Source organism: Adiantum capillus-veneris, chromosome 16 (genome assembly GCF_014529385.1).
Source record: "Adiantum capillus-veneris isolate H3 chromosome 16, ASM1452938v2, whole genome shotgun sequence".
Taxonomy (NCBI): domain Eukaryota; kingdom Viridiplantae; phylum Streptophyta; class Polypodiopsida; order Polypodiales; family Pteridaceae; genus Adiantum; species Adiantum capillus-veneris.
In genome coordinates this window covers 39,537,801-39,554,504 of record NC_140946.1, presented here as the reverse complement: position 1 = coordinate 39,554,504, position 16,704 = coordinate 39,537,801, and the positions used below count along the sequence as shown (strand labels likewise).

The window sequence follows — 16,704 nt, the reverse complement described above, 5'->3', positions numbered from 1 at the left end:
TTGCAAAAAAGAAGGTGGGCAAAAACTGTAACATAAAACTACACCGTAACGGCTCAAAACCCAAACACAAGGCTGAAAATCGTCGAGGTAAAGCCCTTGAAATATCATATCACAGCACAACCCCAAGGGGACGAGCCCCAGCCCAGAACAAAAAAGACATAGGATTAGGATTAAGGATCCACAACATGAGCTTTTGGTAAGTGGTAGGAAGAACGAACATCCAAGAAGAGGATTAAAGTCTTCAGTTGATGGTTCCTAGACCGAGGCACAAGGCCTCATCATCAAACTCCAACCGCAAATCAATTTAAAAATTGGAATTGTAAAACCAACATCCTCTCTCTCCCCCCTCCCTCTCTCCCTCTCACCAGTCATGAGCATCTAGCTACCATGCTGAAAATAGATAGCTACCAGTAATAAGAAGCTAGCTACCATGCAAAAAGTAGATAGCTACCAATCTTAAACAGGCAGCTAGCATGCAAAAATAGATAGCTAACAGTCAAGAATAGGCAGCTACCATGCAGAAAACAGAGCTAACATTCATAAAAAAGCAACTACCATGCAGAAATAAACATCTACCATACAACAAGATTTATACTGGTGGCATTTGCAAGGAGGAGACAACACAGTTGACTAAGCTTTAAAAAGTTCAACTCAATTACAAATGACTTGAAGTACCTCGTATCATTTCCCAACAAAATCACAAATGCCAAGAAGTATGAGATATCCATTTTAGTATGAAGCCAGTTTACAGATTCAAAAAGGCTGATAGTGACTAGGTCAATGATACAAAAAGGGGTTATAAACTCCCATTGGATGTTTACACAAGTACATAGGCCCAAACCTAAACTTGGTCTCTTACGATCGAGTCGCTTTTCTCTGTGACCAAAATTTGATAACATATTGGGAAACCTGGTCATTCTCATTTGATGTCATGTGCATCCTGACATACTGATAAGGATCTTGCACATAGTTCCACCCCTTTAGCCACGGCAATAGAGTGTTCGTGAGGTAGAGAGGATCCTGTGATTCGTCATCCGGTTGAAATGTTGGTGGACATATCATGGTTGTATCCCTGTTGAGAATATTTTTGTACCATGTATCGTCCACCATAAGAATTGATGACCCCCTCCAATCTCGTCTCCTTTTTAAGAGCTCCGATAATCCCTTTACAAAAAGTGGTTTTGCTTCGCCGCCTTGTAGCTCTCTGATATCAGTAAGTCTGAAAGGCAATTTGACATAGTCAGTTTGGTAGAATTGCTCTTTGCAGATTCTGGGGTGCATCCCGCTCAGGCAACCCTTATATGTAATATTCATGTTTCTGTTAGTGCAGATGGACCAGATGCAAAGGTGAAAGATGTCTGCGCAATCACGAAGAAATTGAAGCACATCTGGCCTGATTATGCAAAAGGTACCACGGTCACTACCTCCCTTGAACACTTTTCGATAGAGAAAATCTTTGGTTCTTGGAGGGATCTGTGGATTGGGGTATCTTATCAATAGAACCCCATTCATGTCTAATACCAGGAATTTTTGAGCAGGACAGGTTGGAGGTGGCGTACCCTCTATCAGCGGAGCAATCACAATGCTAATTGGGAAAGGCATTAGAACGTCCTTCCACCTTTTTGTACAGGAACTTACATCTTTCTGTAACTCTGGTGAATGCACTTCTTTTGGAGGCTCTGGCTGCACATCTTGCCCCAGAGGGGAATCTTTCAAAGCATCACTGACAGGGACGAAGTCTGGAGGGGCCGCTGATGTCCCGATAGTAGGATCCTCTGATTCATCATCAGACATTGTACCACTCTTCATGTTAGTGCCTTCCTTGCCACGAAAAATAGCCAAAGATTGTATCAGCAGGAGAAGCTCCTTTGGTGTTTTTGCTGTGTTGGCAAAACCCGTGCGTCGTAAAGTAGACAAGATCTTCAAAACCCCTTCCAATCCTTGGGGCATTACCCATTTCCACCTGTTGTAGCCCAAGGGTTCTGTTTGTTCCTCTAAACAAACAGAATGCGAGAGTCAGAAAGTTGCAATATTTTTTTTTTATAGAGAAAATGGATCTCACCTCAATGGACAAGGCATCAAAAGACACATGCACCACATCACAAGTCACATAAAAAAACACTTTGACAATGAAAGAGGAACTCCAGGATGATCCAAACGGTCTATTGCTACATTACGAAAGGATTGCAGTACAAAGTAGGATAGTGGTTTGATACAAAAAGGATGGTACAACCAAAAAGGCTCATAGAAGGGTTGGCTATAAAGCATCGCTCATGGACACTAGGTAGAGTCTAAGCCATGCATCTTTTTGCCCGTGTGTTTGCAACACCTTTTTTGAGGTTTGCTCCGCTTACTGCACCGGTGCCCCCATCCACAACCACAGAATCATTCTCTTTAGAACTCTCTGACCCTTTGGCTGCATCCAACCTTTCATTCTGGTCTCCCCTTGCCCCCCCTGCAGGAGAAATAACTATTAGTAAACACCCTAATCAAGCCATACAGATGCAAACATCTCAGAGACTACCCAATTATACCTAAAGTCCCTTTGCCTTTTTTTGCATTTCTTGCCGCTGCAAAAGCCTTTGCAATATTAGGGCTTTTTGAGGGAGATTTCTCTTGGTTCACCGATATCGATGTCAAGGGTTTGCTAGGATACTGGCTCTTGAAGAGCTCCACTTCTTCCCTTACAAGTGGCGATTCCGCAAGTATTTCATGCGCAATGGGGAGCACATCACCATCCATTAATTGGGTTTCCTCTATATCAGGTACATTTGTTTCTGAAACATCCCAAAAATAAACTCTAGGTGCATTGTGAAAAAGAATGATGAGTAAAATTTGTACTAAACAAGTGCTTCGAAGGACCCAAGGAACTGTTGTTACCTTCTAGATTGCAATGTCTCTCTTCCTTATTGGAGAGAACACTGATCGTAGCGCCCACTTTGACCTCTTTGGAGATCACTTCGGTGGTTAGATCACCCTTTTCAGCATCTGATCAATAGATAGGAAGCTTAGGCAACATTTATTGACAAAACCATACAAATATTGTATGAATGTCCCCGAAGAGAGGGTTACCAAAACTGTCATCTCATTTGGTTGAAAGGACCTGCGCCTCACTTTTTTTCTTGGAGGTAGATTCTGCACAAGCATTAGGCAATTTAGGTTATGACAAGCTAACCATCAATGGATATAACCTTAAAGATTATGTCCCACCATGCTAGATACCATTGCATGAAAAAGGTAGCTATCCTCAAACTGGTAGCTACCACAATACTATTGGGTAACAACAATGTGCTGGGTGGCTCAAACCATAGTAGCTACAATTTAGCCAGTACAACATTGGTGCCTAAAGATTGAATGTAAGACACATGATCATGGCAATAAAGTGGTAGTCACCCCCTACCATAGATACCACCTTTGGAGTAGTTAGCACACAAGCCACTAGCCACCTAGCCACCTACTATCCAGCCAGGCATCTTTTTGCCTGTGTGTTTGCAACACCTTTTTTGAGGTTTGCTCCACTTACAGCACCTGTGTCCCCATCCACAACCACAGAATCCTTATCTTTAGCTGTAAGGTCCCTCCCTAAACAGTAGAGCCATTCAGAAATTTTTCGACCTAGAAAATAATTTAGAAAAAGTAAGACCGACAAAAAAAGAAGTTATACGGACAACGAGACTTTACTCCAGAATGAAAAGGCAAGGATATTTTAGATAAGAAATTACATCATCCCTATATTTTTTTTTAAAAGATTAAGATTATTTTTATACTTCTTCATCAAAAGCCGCGTGGGAACTGATCTAGATCGAGAACTAGGAGAAAAAGGGACTAACTTAATTGAAAGGTAAAGTTAAGAGATAAGAATTAAGAAGAAAATTGCGGTCCAATAGCATTTGAGAAGAGAATTGGGGTCCAATAGCAATTGAGAGGAGAATTGGGGTCCAATAGCATTTGAGAAGAGAAATAGGGTCCAATAGCATTTGAGAAGAGAATTTGGGGTCCAATAGGAATTGAGAAGAGAATTCCACCCACCATTTCGTATATAAGCACCCCCTCTCCTTTGTATTTGGAGACATACACATATTGCTAAGCTACTTGCATATTTGCCATACTCAAGATTATGCTTAAGTAAATCAAGGTTTCCATTAAACCTTGCTCTTGCTCTCTCCCTCTCTTGAAGGCCAAACCCTTAACTCTCTTCCTCTCTTGAAGGCCAAACCCTTAAGGGTTTTGTGAAGAAGCTCCTCTCTCCTTCCTCTTCACCATAAATCCCTTTCCTTCCTCCTTGAGCCTCACATCTCTTCAAGAAGGACTTCAACCCCACTTCCCTCTTGCTTAGAGGAGGTAATCTTCATTTCTAGTAGGATTATTAATCCATGTGTTTTAATACTAGGAAAGTTTATGTGCATTAGGTTTAAGCTTTAATGGTAACCTTGGAATTAGGATTAAGTATTAATGGTAGTTATGCATTGAATTAAATTATGCTTCAAAAGTAGATTTGCACTCATAAGCTAAGCTTTAATGATAACTTTGCACTTAGATGTAAGCTTTAGTGATTACCTTGCATTTTTAGGTTTTAAGCTTTAATGGAAACCTTGCAGTTAGGGTTAAGTGATAAGAGTATGTACGCATCATGAAGTTAAGCTTCAAAGGTAGATTTGTACTCGTAAGCTAAGCTTTAATGGTAACTTTTCACTTAGATGTAAGCTTTAGTGATTACCTTGCATTTTTAGGTTTTAAGCTTTAATGAAAACCTTGCAACTAGGGTTAAGTGATAAGAGTATCTACACATAATAAAGTTAAGCTTCAAAGGTAGATTTGCACTCGTAGGCTAAGATTTAATGGTAAATTTGCACTTAAATGTAAACTTTAGTGATTATCTTGCATTTTTAGGTTTTAAGCTTTAATGGAAACCTTGCAATTAGGGTTAAGTGATAAAGAGTATCTATGCATCATAAAGTTAAGCTTCAAAAGTAGATTTGCACTCGTAAGCTAAGCTTTAATGGTAGCTTTGCACTTAGATGTAAGCTTTAGTGATTACCTTGCATTTTTTGGTTTTAAGCTTTAATGGAAACCTTGCAATTAGGGTTAAGTGCTAAGAGTATCTATGCATCATAAAGTTAAGCTTAAAAGGTAGATTTGATCTCGTAAGCTAAGCTTTAATGGTAACTTTGCACTTAGGTGTAAGCTTTAGTGACTACCTTGTATTTTAGGTTTAAGCTTTAATGGAAAGCTCGAAAACTCATAAATTATAGGATGACCTTCTAACTTCCTAAAATGGAAAGCTAGGTACCATAAGAAAAGAGTAGTTGTCTAAGCTCGATAGAAGTAGTTCAATTTTTGGCATTGAAGAGTATTTCTAAAGTTTTTCAATTTCAAGTTTGTTTGTAAATACGGGATGGGGGAGATAGGGGATAACTTCGCGGAATTGATCTCCGTGTTGTTTGAACCGAAAACTCTACAAGCTTCCATGGAGATGTCCCATGGATGGCAAAGGATTGCAAAAACCTGGGAATCGACAAAACGGGGGTTGAACTTAAAAAGTTGGCATTTCCGAAGAGACCTTAACCATCAAATGACTATGGCAAAAACTTGCTTGTATTTTCTAAATAAACTTGGCTGGTAGATAATTAATGAAAGTAGGAATTAAGGTTGATAAATGAATGAACCTAGAAAGTACCAACTAGGAGTTAAAAGGAATCTCGAGAGGTGATAGGGATAACCCATTGCAAAACATAGATTTAACTAGGAGTTTTGAAGATTGTCTGGAAATGACTGGGAACCAAGATGGATATTGTTGGGGTCAATTTGATTGAAAGGCCGGCCCATTGAGAGGATTCTCTTGGGGAACTTGTCGGAGATTGGCCCTTTTCGGCTAGGACAGCGTAACCGGCAAGTTGTTATACCTAGGTCATTCATGCCCGAGGGATAAGGGATGAATGGGTTTGTTATATTTTTGCCCGGCCGGGTGAAGTACCCGCTGTATCTTATTGGAAATCGGCCATAATCCGGGTATTTCCTGATGCCAATAGTTGGATGAGAAGGTTATACTCAGGGAGGATGATGTGAATTTAATTAAGGAAATTTGTTCGACTTGGTTTCTTAAAAAGTAACTGGAAAGGCTAGGAACATAGAGGCTATCCTGTGCATCTGTTACTAGATGATGCTATACCTCTCGAAAAAAAATGCTTAGGAAGGAATGATTAAATTACTTGATGAGCCTTTACCAAACACTTAATTTTGGGAAATATTGTGAAGGTGATGCCATTTTGATGGCTTGTAACCGATTATCTTGGCCTGAATGGGGAGGTAAGATGAATTGGTTGAAACTAAATGTGTTGCGTGATTAGTTAGGAAACTAGTTACAAGCTAATTATAGCAGATAAAGGAAAGAAAATGAATTAAAAGTTTCTAAATAAAGATCTGGTGGGAACAATCAGATGAATTTTCCTGAATGAGGGTATGCAATAGATTGCATGCTGCTTGTTGTTTGATGATGTCTGATAAACTACTGTCTTCCTGATTTTGTAGTAGTTAAGTACTACCTCGGGAAGGGATTTTCATGAAATGGTTTGGTGGGTGGGCGGATCCGGAGGGTCAGATGGACGGATGTTGATTCAAAACTTTTATGTTAAACGCTAGGACTACGCCGGATAAAAATGGGTAATCGAGAACGAGCGAGACCAGGTAGGATTGCAAGATCCCTCTTCTTAGGGGAAAGTGATAACTGCCATGCCTGCTTGTCAGGAAAAAGGGGTTATCGCCATGAACCAAGGGAGAACAAGAAAGAAAGAGCAGATCCTCAAGTTAAAGATCAAGAGAATCAAGACTAAGGACCACGATTCTGGGTGCGGAAAGCTGTCAAGGACAGATTGATTATGAGAAACGAATAGAATCATTGAATGAAGGGATGTACCCCCTTGGGTTGGCAATCGAGATAGGCTGGAGTCTTGTCTGAGTGTCGGACCCAAGTGGGAGGGATACCTGCAGATAGATCTACGTCATTCTCTGGAAAGGTCTGGAGGACTGAGGGAGCTGAGTAGGGTCGAGTCTGGGTATGGCCCTCACATTAGATTGGCGTTCGAGATAGGCCGGAGTCCTATCTGAGTGTCGGTCCCAAGTGGGAGGGATACCTGCAGATAGATCTACGTCATTCCCTGGAATGGTCTGGAGGATTGAGGGAGGTGAGTAGGGTCGACTCTGGGTATGGCCCTCACATTAGCACTCTCTGACCCTTTGGCTGCATCCAACCTTTCATTCAGGTCTCCTCTTGCCCCCCTGCAAGAGCAACAACTATTAATAAACACCCTAATCAAGCCATACAGATGCAAACATCTCAGAGACTACCCAGTTATACCTAAAGTCCCTTTGCATTTTTTTGGATTTCTTGCTGCTACAAAAGCCTCTGCAATATTAGGGCTTTTTTAGGAGATTTCTCTTGGTTCACTTGTATGGATGTCAAGGGTTTGCTAGGATGCTGGCTCTTGAAGAGATCCACTTCTTCCTTGACAAGTGGCGAATTCACAAGTATTTTATGCGCAATGGGGAGCACATCAACATCCATTAATTGGGTTTCCTCTATATCAGGTACATCTGTTTCTGAAACATCACAAAAATAAACTCTAGGTGCATTGTAAAAAAGAATGATCAGTAAACTTTGTACTAAACATCCTCAAATCACATTCAATTTTACTTTACAAGACCATTTAAAAGACACTAAAGTTTTGTCCATGAAACCTCAATGCTCATACAAGCACAATTCTCAATCAAAACCCAAACCTCTTTCATGGTATCATGTAGCCTCGCCCCCAATTACATAGTCGTAACATCAAACAGTTGAAAGGAATGCTTGGGCTTCCACCTTAACAACGACCATTTTATGATTTTGCAAAGATTTATGAGCTTCTAAAGTGAACCCAAACAACATTTTGATAAGGGGAAACCCTAATTCACTCCCTCACAAGCTCATATACAAGATTGCGAAGAGGCGAGACTGCAACACACATAGAATGGGCAACCATGGAAGCTATTGAATAGTAGAGAAAAATTGCAGGTTTTTTTAAAATGAAAAGCAGCCCCCTCTCTCTTACCCAAGGAATTTTCAGCTGATGTGCCAATTTTTAGGCCATTTTTCCATTTTGGACCAAAACTAGGCCATTTTCAGCTCATTTTTGACCCAAAAAATGCCATTTTTTATGCAAAAAATCCCAAATAGAGTAAAAAGAATCCATAAATTTGTGGGATCACTCGCATAATCATAAAAAGAATAGATAAGAATAATTTTCCATAAATATACCATATTGGGTCACTTTCCATGCAGTTCTGCAACGACGCCTGTTAGCTGCTATTTTTGGCGATTTTTTTACCCGCATCAGTCTTTATAGGCGAGATGAGTGTGCCACAATGAAACATTTGGAATATATACATTTTAAAACCAAATTAAGCATATTATCAAGTAGAAAAGCACGCAAATGCATCACATCCAGTGCCACGACTCCCGGGATAGGTATGTACATGATAATGACCGCAGTAGATGCTTCAACATATATCACAATATGTACATGATTGCTTTTATTTGCATACATCAAGAAGTGTCAAGAGTGAGGTGAATGTTTTTATTTCACACTATATACGTGCCACGACACGACAACGTGGATGATATTCTCATAGCCATGAAGTTAAGATGAGATTGCACTTCTCAAGGATGCCTTAAGCAAGCAATTTTCTATGAAAGGTTTGGGTGATGCACATCACTTTCTTGGTATGTGTATCGAGAGAGATCACAAGCATGGTATACTTGAACTTTTGCAGGAAGAGTATATTTACAAGGTCTTGCAAAATTTTAATATGCAAGGGGGAAAAGCATTGAGTACCCCAATGGCAACATTCAAAAACATTAGCAAACATAATTGTCCCAAATCGGATGTTGAAAAGGCAGAGATGGAAAATGTGTTGTATTGTTTGGAAGTTGGAAGTCTTATGCTTGCCATGGTTAGCACACGACCAGACATTGCATATGCAATGGGAGTGGTCAGTAGGTTTATGGAAAATCTAGGCAAAAATCATTGGAAAGCAGTGAAGCACATCTTGAGATACATCAAGGGCTTAGCTAGCAAGTGCTTATACTTTGAAAATAGTGATGCATCCATAGTTGGATACACTAATTCATATTATGCGAGTTGTGTGGACACTAGGAGATCCACATTTGTTTATGTTTTCTTGTTCATTGGAGTGGCAGTTTCTTCAGGATCATGTATCCATAATTGCACTTTGTCTTCCACCATTGAGGCAGAGTATGTTGCAATTTCCAGTTCCAATAAGGAATCTATGTGGTTATCTCGTCTAATGAGAGACCTTGGTATACACCAGACTCCAGTGCTACATTGTGACAGTTAGAGTGTGATTGCGCAGCGAAGAACCTCGTGTTTCACTCCAAGTTAAAACACATAGAGGTCAAGTATCATGTGGTACGGGATATTTTGGCTAGCAAACACATTGAGCTAGTCAAAGTTCACACATATTAAAACCCAGTGGATGTTGTAACTAAGAGCTTAGCCTCAGAGCGGTTCGCACATTGCATAGAGATGATGGGCATAGGGTGAAGCTACAGTCATGCTTCATGTTTGTACAGTTGTACATAATAGCCCCTACATTCTTTAGCCACTTGGGCCACGTTGGTCTTCAAGTGGGAGATTGTTAGGTTTCACACTCTGTGGCCAGGTTGCGGTCAGACACCTGCCCACTTACTCTACATTGTTTGATTATGATGATAATAAGGAGAGTGAGAAAGGATCTTCTCACAAGCTTTACCAAAACACCTCTGTGTCTCCTCTCATCTCCTTTTCTGTTTGGTGGATACAACGGAATATCACCTAAAAACTTGGCTACATGCCACACTTTATTGTACTCAATCCTTTTTTTTCAAAATAAGCATTGTAATTGTGCTAGTAATAATTCTTGAAGTGTGATCTAACCTATTATTCTCTATTGCCCACTCAAAACCTACAACCCTTGTAAAGTGGCCAATGGCCATGGGAAAGGGTCCCAAGTTTTTGAGTCAAAACCCTTAGTTTGAAAGCAAACATTATCATTATCTAAGAGGATTTTTGGACGTCGACTGTCCAAGTATGCTATAATTCGTAATCAATCTTTCTCTTTGACTAGTGATCAAAATTTAATTTTGTTTAGTGCATTATGTTCCTTATCTCCTGGTCTTTAATCTAAGTGTATCCATTCTCATTTTTTTTGTGATTTGGAACAACCTCTTTGTGAGCTAAAAGCATGGATTTGAGTGCTAAAATGGTTATATTTTGATGTTTTGACCTTGGAAGAGTGTTTCTATACTATAGAGCTACCTTCCTAAATAATTTTGTTATAGTTTTTTGCACATTTTTTTGGGATAAAATGGGATTTTGGTACCTTCCCATATGACCACAATGCTTGGTAGGATTGTGTCTTAGGTGTTGTAATCCTCCTCCTTAAGTTTTGTTGCTATCCAACATGCCGAAAAGGTGTGATGACCTAGAGCGTTGACGTTGGACATGGACTGAATTTTGGACTAGAGAGTGATAGATTTTCTAAAAGTAGTTAATCATGTACACTACAAGAGGCTATTCATATTAGCGACGCTCACACAGCGACGCTCAAAAAAAGAATTCCCGGCGTTGCTATGAGCGTCACAACTTTCTTTGTAAATTTGCGACGCTCATAGCGACGCCGGCTGGGCTAAAAAAATAACCGAGCGCGCCCAAAAACTCAGATCTCAGATCTGAGTTTTTCGGCGCCCTCAAGCAAGGAGCAAGTAACGCTCTCCCTCTCTCTCTCTCTCTCTCTCTCTCTCTCTCTCTCTCTCTTTTTCTTCTCCACACACACACACACACACACACACACGAGGAGAGGAAGGAGAGCCAGGTATGCTCCTTCCCTCTCCTCATTCTCATGTTCCCTTCCCCTCTTTCTCTCTCCCTCTCTCTCTCTCTCTCACACACACACATACACACACACATAGTGTTTTTGAGAGAGAGAGAGAGAGAGAGAGAGAGAGAGAGAGAGTACAAACAAAAACAAAAACGCACACACACATACATAAACAAAGAATACACACACACATTGAGAGAGGAAAAGAGAGAGAGAGCATGCATAAACAAAAAACGCACGCATTGAGAGAGGAAAAGAGAGAGAGAACATGCATAAACAAAAAACGCACACATTGAGAGAGGAAAAGAGAGAGAAAACATGCATACGATCCAAAAAAACGCACACACATTGAGAGAGAGAGAGAGAGAAACTAATTTAACGTCCTAGGAAACTAATTAAAATTAAAAGACCTAAAGATCTAGTCGACGAGGAGTTGAACTCAAGACCTATTATTCAAGAGGGAAATGGCATAATCAATCTATCATACTTGGCATGGGTGATAGAAAGGTTATACCATTTATCTCTTTTTATTGGCACACACATCCACACACGCGCACACACACAAGAAGAAGAGAGTTATAACGTCGTAGGAAACTATCTTAAAAGACGTTAAAGATTAGGTTATATGTAGACTTACATTAAATTAGATTTAGGTTTATTTTTAACTAGATTTACGTTTATTTACGCTAGATTTAGATTTACGTTATATTAGATTAGATTTAGGTCTCCATAGACTGCGATGCCTGCATGAAGCGGGTGAAGAAAGCCCTCAATGGAATATAGGGTATTGCTGCCTTCACTCATGGTGGGCTCCGTCGATCCAAAAGTACTGGTGAAATGTCTTCAGAAGATAGGTTATAACGTCGTAGGAAACTATCTTAAAAGACGTTAAAGATTAGGTTATATGTAGACTTACATAAAATTAGATTTAGGTTTATTTTTAACTAGATTTACGTTTATTTACGCTAGATTTAGATTTACGTTATATTAGATTAGATTTAGGTCTCCATAGACTGCGATGCCTGCATGAAGCGGGTGAAGAAAGCCCTCAATGGAATATAGGGTATTGCTGCCTTCACTCATGGTGGGCTCCGTCGATCCAAAAGTACTGGTGAAATGTCTTCAGAAGATAGGGAAGAAGGTGGATCTTTAGGGCGGCAAGAGTCACTACATCCCCGACACAATGACCATCTAGACAACCTCTAGTCATTCAACAGCAACTTCAAAGTTAGTAACAAGAGCAAGAACGGTCTAAAGGGCCAATTGCTGTCGTCAGATGTGGATGGAGATGAGGCAGCGTCACCGCCGGAAGTTAACTCTCACATCTTTAGTGATGAGAATGCCAACTCTTGCCAAGTTTAGGGAAAAATTATGTGTTAAATCAGTTTTAAGGTTCTTATAATCCCTGTTAGTTTAGTTCTTTGTTTTTAATATAACATAATTTACGTTAGATTTAGATTTATGTTATATTAGATTAGACTTAGGTTTATATAGGTTTACCCACACACACACACACACACACACACACACACACACACACACACACACACACACACACACACACACACACACACACACACACAAGAAGAAGAGAGTTTTAACGTCGTAGGAAACTATCCCAAAAGATGTTAAAGATTAGGTTAGATGTAGACTTACGTTAAATTAGATTTAGGTTTAGTTTTAGTTAGATTTACGCTTATTTACGTTAGATCGAGTCCACGCAAGAATTACTTACGGTTTAGGGTTTAGAGTTAGACGAACAGTGAAAAGATCTACTGTGAAAAGATGTTAAGATGCTGTGAAGTGCTACAGCTAGAGAAGAGGCAAAGGGGTTTTGTCCACTACATGCAGTATCATGTAGACGTGGGTGTGTAGATTTCTTGTACCCACAAATATAGATATTGACCAATAAAGACGAGATTATAACCCGGTGGTTCTGATCTCCGTGCACCTCTAGACCAAGGTGTGCGGGGATTGGACATGACTAGAGAATGTGAGGTAAAGAGAGTGAGAGAGAGAGAGAGAGAGAGAGAGAGAGAGAGAGAGAGAGAGAGAGAGAGAGAGATAAGACGAAGAATGCCAATAGAATATTAAATTTGTTGTCCAGGTTATAAGTTTTTTATCCTCATTATGAGTAGTGACGAGGATGTGGGACCGTCCAACCGAAACACCTATCTCTCAACGAGGGTCTTATGTCCTTGTAATCAATGCAAGCATGCTGTGCGATGGACAAGACGTGTTTCTTTGCAGCACGTTCGCGAATTTGGCGAGTTCGATCCATCTATTATAGATCGAGTTGTTGCCAATTATAACTCGTCGGACTCTGACGCTGGCCAACAAGCAGCAATCTTGCAACCCAATAGACGTGTTCGCAGGTGCTTTGGTCAAGCAGCATATGTGAGGCCACAAGATGTAGCCTCTGACAGCTCGGGGGATGATCATGCAGAGCACATTCCCAACGAGGCAATGTTTGAGCCCGAGATTGATGAAATGATCGAGACGATCATGGATTCAGAAAGGCTTATCTATGATGATATGAAAAGTGAAGCCGATACGCCATTGTATAATGGAGCACGTATGTCTAGATTGAAAGCACTCCTGGTTCTTCTCAACATGCAGGCAAAGTTTGGATGGAGTGACACTAGCGTCACAGCGCTTTTCAGGTGATCTATTACAATTAGTTTACTTTAATAAAACTCTAAATGTATAATGATCTGATAGATTTTTACACGACTGTATCATATTTTTATGTTGTGTAGATTGCTGAAAGAGCACATACTACCAGCTGACAATGTGATGCCAGATTCTCGAGATGAAGCAAGAAAGATTTTGCGAAACTTGGGGATGGATTACAATTCTATCCACGCTTGTCCTAATGACTGCATTCTTTTCAGAGGGGAATACATAGACATGGAGAAGTGTCCGAAATGTGATTCCGAAAGATATCGAGTAGATATCCACGGGACAAAAATTCCACAAAAGGTTTTGCGACATTTCCCTCTGCTTCCTCGCATCAAGCATTTCTTCGAATGTAAGTCCATGGCCGCCCTAGCATCATGGCATGAGGAGAATAAATCTTCGGATGGTGTGCTACGAATTCCTGCAGATTGCGTAGCCTGGAAACATATAGATGGAACATGGTCGAATTTTGCCAGGGAAGCTCGAAATTTGCGCTTAGGCCTGGCTATGGATGGCGTAAATCCATTTGGTCAAAGATCAACATCTTACAGTGTATGGCCCGTTGTCATCGTCAACTACAACATTCCCCCGTGGTTGACTACGAAGAAGGGGCACCTATGGCTAAGCTTGATTGTGCCAGGGCGATATAAAGTGGGGAATATGGATGTGTATCTTCGTCCACTATTGGAAGAAGGAAAGCGTACCGGTTTGAAGTCACACGATTGGCATAAAATGTGTCAGGTACGTTCATAGTGGACTTTAATATCATTACATAAAATGTGGACTTTAATATCATTGCTGCACATACTTTACAGTTTATTTTACCGGTTGCCATTGAGGGATGTTTGTCTCTCGACATCTGTAACACAATCTACAAACTTGCAAAGCTGGTGCAATGGATCTCACAAAAGGAGATCAATGTAGACTCCATACCATTCGCCAAACTAAATGCTGCGGAGCTTGTGTGCATGTTTGAGAAACATTTTCCTACTACAATGCTAACCATTCAGGTGCATCTTCTTGTTCACATAGTTGATGAGGTGGAAATAGCTGGCACAGTTCATTCCAGATGGATGTTCTTCTTAGAACGTTTCATGAAAATGCTTAAGGGATATGTGCGTCAAAAGGCACGTCCGGAGGGTAGCATGGCAGAAGGTTGGTTTGTATCAGAGTCCCTAGTGTACATTGGAGAGTGGCTAGACGGATTTGATAAAGCCCGGGACACGCTATGGCGAACCATAGATGATGAGCGCATATCTGGGATTGTCATGTGCAATCTCGGTGTTGAGAAGAAGATGACGGAAGATCTAGAGGCTAAAATCAACCGATTTTGCATGCTTCACAATCCAGTGATGCAAAAGTGGATTTCACAATATGAGGATGCAAAGCAAGAGCGACAAAGGGCACGAATCGAGTGGAGACGAGGAAGACGACCACCGATGCACTATCCAGCGGTTCTGGAGAGCCTACCAACCTTCATGAGCTTAAGATGGTTGCACAACCAATTGAAAAGCGCACAACAATGCGGTGACGAAGTGACTGAGGAAGAGTGGGAGTACTCTCGGGGTTGCGCGACCAAGGTAAGTTTGCAATGTACGACTAGCAAGTGACTTTATTTATAAACGTTTGAACGGCCACTCATAATCTTTGTTCGTTGTAGTATAAGTCATACACAGCAGCATGGTGTAAAGGTCGACATTTTAGGGTGGAACGAATCGACAAAAAGCGTTTTACTCAAGATTGTGGAATCATGGCAAAATTTGAACAGTCTAGTCGACGACGTTCCTCTGATGCAGATCCTGTGGTGGCGGAACTCACTTACTTCGGCACGCTGCAAGAGATTTTGAGGATCGATTACAGAGGATTTTTTGTCGACTTGTTCGACGTGCAATGGTTCAAGATAATCATGGAGGGTCGCAACGCTACTGTGCGTAGAGGAGAGTCTGGTTTTCTTGAGGTGGATTCTACTAAGAAATGGACCGACCTAAGAGACACTTTCGTACTACCCGAGCATTGTGAACAAGTAAGTATGTAAATAGTTAACATCCCCCTTTTACAAGTTATGTGCTTGAAAGCTCTCATGTAAGTTATGTGGCTCTGGCAGGTAATATTTCATCCTACAAAGTCTACATCAAACTGGTGGTACATCATAGAGGTAGCCCCTCGTAGTGCAAGGACGTATGAAGGCTACCATGTGCCAATCACAACGGCATCAATGGAGGAGATCAGAGAAGATGCTCAATCAGAAGCCGCTGCGGTGGTGCCAGACGAGCATCAAGATGCTACTACTCTATATGGGGTGCATGCAGAGGAGCTACAAAATGAAACAGAGGATATGTGTTTAAACGGAGAGCTCTATATAGATATAGGAAGTTATGCTCAGTTATGCGAGGATGAGAGAGAGATCTCTTAAAGCCACAAATATTGTATTTGAACAATTTTGCTCCGTGTTGTAAAAGCTCTGGCTCTCTAAGTACCTTCCATGGTGTATAACGCTCTTTTCTACTCGCGCTCACATCTTTTGATTGAAAATTCTGAGTTTTCGACTTGCCTCTTCTATCACTCAATTCATTGCGTCATTGTATTTATATGCGTCATTACGTCATTGTATTTAATGGTCTTTGCGTCATTGTCTACTCTATTCATTCAATATTAAGTTTAAATATTCGTGTGTTTAATGCAGGTATGGATGATGAGGAGTTTCTTTCTTCTTTGTCACCGCAGCAGAGACAGTGGTACGTGGACCGTCATCGCTCTGGCGCATCATCGCGCGTTCCTACTCCATCCGCATCTCCCTCTCTTTCGGAGCATTCGGCGCGCTCCAAAGCTTTAGCGTCGACGAGACAAGCTTCACACTCGTCTAGACACCGGCACTCTAGTGGTGGCGGTGGCGGTTGTTGTGGGGATTCCGCCACCGATGCCTCCACACCGCCTCGTGTTCAACGAGGCTCTTTACCCTCCCCTTCTTTGCCCGCCCCCACACCAGCCACAGCATCGCCATCTACGCCAGGTTTTGCACGGCTGACTGTTCCTAGAAGCTACACACCTCTACCTACTCCGCCAGGAGCCACCCCACTCGACACTCCTCGCTTCGGGGCCCAGACGCCGGTG

At 41.1% G+C, this 16,704-nt stretch overlaps 1 protein-coding gene across 1 annotated transcript in view; it reads right to left on the bottom strand.

Moving 5' to 3' along the window:
* Window positions 1-855: 855 nt before the first annotated feature.
* The window catches only part of LOC147438885 (uncharacterized), a 46,635-nt gene continuing 30,786 nt past the window's right edge, over window positions 856-16,704 (bottom strand). Inside the window, exons 2-6 of the mRNA XM_086483938.1 lie at window positions 3,529-3,615; window positions 2,881-2,988; window positions 2,535-2,777; window positions 2,330-2,455; window positions 856-1,994 (exon numbers count right to left, since the gene is read on the bottom strand). Of these exons, the coding sequence (XP_086340064.1) occupies window positions 856-1,994; window positions 2,330-2,455; window positions 2,535-2,777; window positions 2,881-2,988; window positions 3,529-3,615 (1,703 nt within the window). The remainder of the gene's footprint in view (window positions 1,995-2,329; window positions 2,456-2,534; window positions 2,778-2,880; window positions 2,989-3,528; window positions 3,616-16,704) is intronic.